The sequence below is a fragment of the Cebus imitator genome, unplaced genomic scaffold (genome assembly GCF_001604975.1).
Source record: "Cebus imitator isolate Cc_AM_T3 unplaced genomic scaffold, Cebus_imitator-1.0 Scaffold82, whole genome shotgun sequence".
Classification (NCBI taxonomy): Eukaryota; Metazoa; Chordata; class Mammalia; order Primates; family Cebidae; genus Cebus; species Cebus imitator.
The window spans coordinates 1,933,971-1,937,749 of record NW_016107397.1 but is presented as its reverse complement, the minus strand read 5'-3'; the positions used below and the strand labels follow the sequence as shown (position 1 = coordinate 1,937,749).

Here is a 3,779-nt window from a genome sequence, read left to right as displayed (position 1 = left end):
CCCAGCTCTTGGTCTGTGGGTAGCCGGACCCTCCATGGGGCCTCACTTTGACTCCCGGAGCGGGGGTCGGGGTCTTCCCACCTCCCCTGCTGCTCCCCAAGCACGATCCCGGCGTGGAGGCGCCTCCAGCCCCGCCCCTCCCGGCCCGGCAAGTGACGTGGCCGCGGCTCCCCCGCGGACGGGGTCACGTGGCGGCGGCGCCCGGTTGCCTTGACAGCGGCTGCGGCGGCTGCGGGGGTGGGGCGGAGGCGGGGCCGGGGGACCCCGCGCGACCGGCGGAAGGAGGGAGGGGGCCGTGCTCGGCGCCCCGGCCCGGCCACAGGGCCACGGCCACAGACCACGCGGCCACGCAGCCCGAGAGGGAGCAGAGCCGGGCAGGGCGAGGGCAGCTCCGGTGAGTGCGGTGGCTGGGCGGGGAGGGCCTGGTGCGGGGAGCGGGGTCCCCTGTGGCTGAGGGGTGGCGGAATTGCTCTGCAGGAAAGGGGACGTGGGGCTGTGAGGGCGCGGTCACCACCCATCCGGGATTGGTGACCCCCACCCCGCGAGATCCCTGGCAGGGTGCGGCGCCCAGAGGAGGATCAGGGTCGGGGCAGCAGCCGGGTCCGGACACCCGGGCGTCCCTGGAGGAGGGACAGGGATGCAGGTGGGCGCCCCTGAGAGACCCGCCTACTGGAGAGAGATACTCGCCATTGCTGGTGCCCCAGATGCTTAGAGGAAGTCAAAACTCCAAACCGCCGTCTAGAAATGTATCCGACAGGCCAGCCAGGGAGAATCGCTCATCTTTAGAGAGGGGATCGCATTATTCTGCAAGACCTGTTTTCTCTGTTAAAGCCAAAAAAAAAAAAAAAAAAAAAAAACAACCCCACAGGGTTCAGTCCCGGAGCATCTCCTAGGGTCTGTGCCACCTGACAGAAGTGCGGGGCTCTATCCTGCCCCACCCCACCCCCTGCCTGAGATCCAGTGAGGGGCTGAGACTCTGTCCCTACCCCTGGGCCACCAGGCCTGGCACACACAGTTGGCTCTGGGAGCATAGAGGATGGATTTGAACCCCCTGCTGGACTGCTCCTTCCAGACCTGCAGACCTGTCTCAAGACCCAGCTCCAGACAGGCAGACATCCTTTCCTCCACAACCCCCCCCACTCTGGGGACATCTTCAGGGCCTCTGGGGACAACCTATGGGGCTTGGGAGACCTGGCCGTCCAGGCAGGGGAATGTGGCCCTGGCCACTCCCTGGAAGCCACCCTCAGCCCTCACTGCCCTGAGCTGTTCACCTCGTCTCAGACCTGAGCCAGCCCACCCTTACCAATGGCCCTTAGACATTCCTCTTCTTCACGCTTCCTCCGTTTGGAGGCCACCAGGCTCTCCATTGCCTCCCTCTCCTCTGAGTCTACCAGTCATTTCCTTGGATCAAACTGTGATCTCAAACCAGAATGATCTAACAGTGCCCAGACCGTTACACCGATTCCTTCCGTTCTCCTGTGGCTGGACGCCGCCCCGTCTTGCTGCCCAGACCCCCTGGCTCCTTCCACAACCCCAGCCTCCAAGAGTCTTCTCCCCACATCTCCTTGCCCCCTCTACCCCCTCCATCTCCCAGGTGGCAGCCAGCCTTCCCTCCATATCTCCTGGACGAGGGGAGCCACCCCACAGGTACACCTGGAGTTGCCTTCCTGTCCCAATCCTTCCATGCAGGCCGAGTCTTGTCTTTGAGGAAAGCTCCGTCTTTTTTTTTTTTTTTTTTTTTCCAACCCTTCTTGAATACCAAAGCTCCCCCTTTTTAGAAATTCATTTTAGAGGCCGGGCACGGTGTTTCACGCCTGTAATCCCAGCACTTATGGAGGCCGAGGTTGGTGGATCACTTGAGCTCAGGAGTTCTAGACCAGCCTGGCCAAGATGGTGTAACCCTGTCTACTGAAAATACAAAAAATTAACCAGGCGTGGTGGCAGGCATCTGTAGTCCCAGCTACTCAGGAGGCTGAGCTGGGAGGATCGCTTGAGCCTGGGAGGCAGAGTTTGCCGGGAGCTGAGATCGCACCACTGCACTGCAGCCTGGGCATCACAGCAAGACCCCATCTCAAAAAACAATTTGTTTAGAGACAAGGTCTCACTATGTTGCCTAGACTGGTCTCCAGCTCCTGGCCTCAAGCGATCCTCCCACCTTGGCATCCCAAAGCACTAGGATTACAGGCATGAGGCACTTTGGCCTGCAAAGGGAAGGTCCCTCATTGCCAAGGCTGACTTCACTACCTCTGTCTGTGTCCCCTCCCTGGTAATTACCTGCAGGCACCCTTCCCTGGCGTCTGTGTGAGGCAGCTAGTCCTTCTCAGCTCCCTGCCCTCCGCTGAAGCCTTTAGCTCAGTGGATGAGAATCACCCCCACATCTTTTTTTTTTTTTTTTTTAAAGACAGAGTCTCACTCTGTCACCCAGGCTGGAGGGCGATGGTGCAGTCTCAGCTCACTGCAACGTTTGCCTCCTGAGCTCAAGCGATTCTGCCTTAGCCTCCTGAGCAGCTGGGACTGCAGGTGCACGCCACCATGCCTGACTAATTTTTGTTTCACCATGTTGGCAAGGCAGGTTTCCAACTCCTGACCTCAAGTGATCTGCCTGCCTTGGCCTCCCAAAGTGCCAGATTTACAGGCATGGGCCAATGAGCCACCACATCTGGCGTTTTTTTGTTGTTGTTGTTGTTTTTTTTTGAGATGAAGTCTGGCTCTGTCACGCAGGCTGGAGTGCAATGGCTAGATCTCGGCTCACTGCAACCTCCGCCTCCCGGGTTCAAGTGATTCTGCTGCCTCAGCCTCCCCAGTAGCTGGGATTACAGGAGCATGCCACCATGCCCGGTTAATTTTTGTATTTTTAGTCGAGATGGGGTTTTACCATGTTGTCCAAGTTGGTCTGGAACTCCTGACCTCTAGTGATCCACTGGTCGTGGCCTCCCAAAGTGCTGGGATGACAGGCATGAGCCACTTTTCCTGACCGGCACCCTTTTATCTTGCTCCCCTACTGGGAGATCATCAATTCTGGCCTCTTTCATCCTGGATCCTTAAGTACCCAGCGTGGTAAGCGCCTATGTGATGTAGGACAGGGGACAGAAGGAGCAAAGGTTAGCCCCTCACCCCTCCCCTCCCTGTATACTGCCGTCCCCAGACCTGTACACGCAGTTCCGTTAACTATGAGGGTGGGGGAAGAGGAAAAAAGGAATTTCCAAATTATAGCATTTTCCATTATATGGAGCTAACCTATGGATTGCAGCATTTCTGTGAATTCTCCCCAAGGGAAGAGACGTCCCGGGGATGGAAGTGCCCGGACGTGGTGCTGCTTGCTGCGGATGTGCGCGAGGAGATGGGACCGAGAGCCCGAGCTGGCATTCGTATAAATGACCTGGTAATTGGCATCCCCTGGCAGAAATAGCACAGAACTGTTCCCAGAGGTCCCATAGGCCAGGGAAGGCTGTGGCTTTGTAGCCTGGCAGAGAACAAAGAGAACGGCGAGACTGTCTTCCACCTCTAGCACCTTCCTGTGTAATTTCCAAATTACGGCATTTTCAATTATGAGGGGCTCGACTCTGGTATGGATGGACGAAGTTTGGGGCATTTCCTCAGCTGCTGACCCTGCTAAACACCCGCTACTACACCCACCGTCCCCAGCCACACTCCCTGGGACCTAGAAACAGATCTGTGTGTAATAGCCTGCGGTAGGCTTTCCATGGGGCCTGTGTGGGCCTGGACATAGAAGTTACCTTTTTTTTTTTTTTTTTTTTTTTTTTTTTTTTTTTTTTTTT

The 3,779-nt window shown here is 57.3% G+C and overlaps 1 protein-coding gene across 3 annotated transcripts in view; it reads left to right on the top strand.

The window, feature by feature from the left end:
- The first annotated feature begins 256 nt into the window (after positions 1-256).
- The window catches only part of ORAI2 (ORAI calcium release-activated calcium modulator 2), a 16,333-nt gene continuing 12,810 nt past the window's right edge, over positions 257-3,779 (top strand). Inside the window, exons 1-2 of one of the 3 annotated variants that reach the window (XM_017533506.2) lie at positions 257-394; positions 3,274-3,382. In XM_017533506.2, the coding sequence (XP_017388995.1) occupies positions 3,375-3,382 (8 nt within the window). In that variant the 5' untranslated portion in view covers positions 257-394; positions 3,274-3,374. Of the gene's footprint in view, positions 395-3,250; positions 3,383-3,779 lie in introns of all 3 variants that reach the window. The other 2 variants (XM_017533507.2, XM_017533508.2) reach the window with 2 other exon arrangements.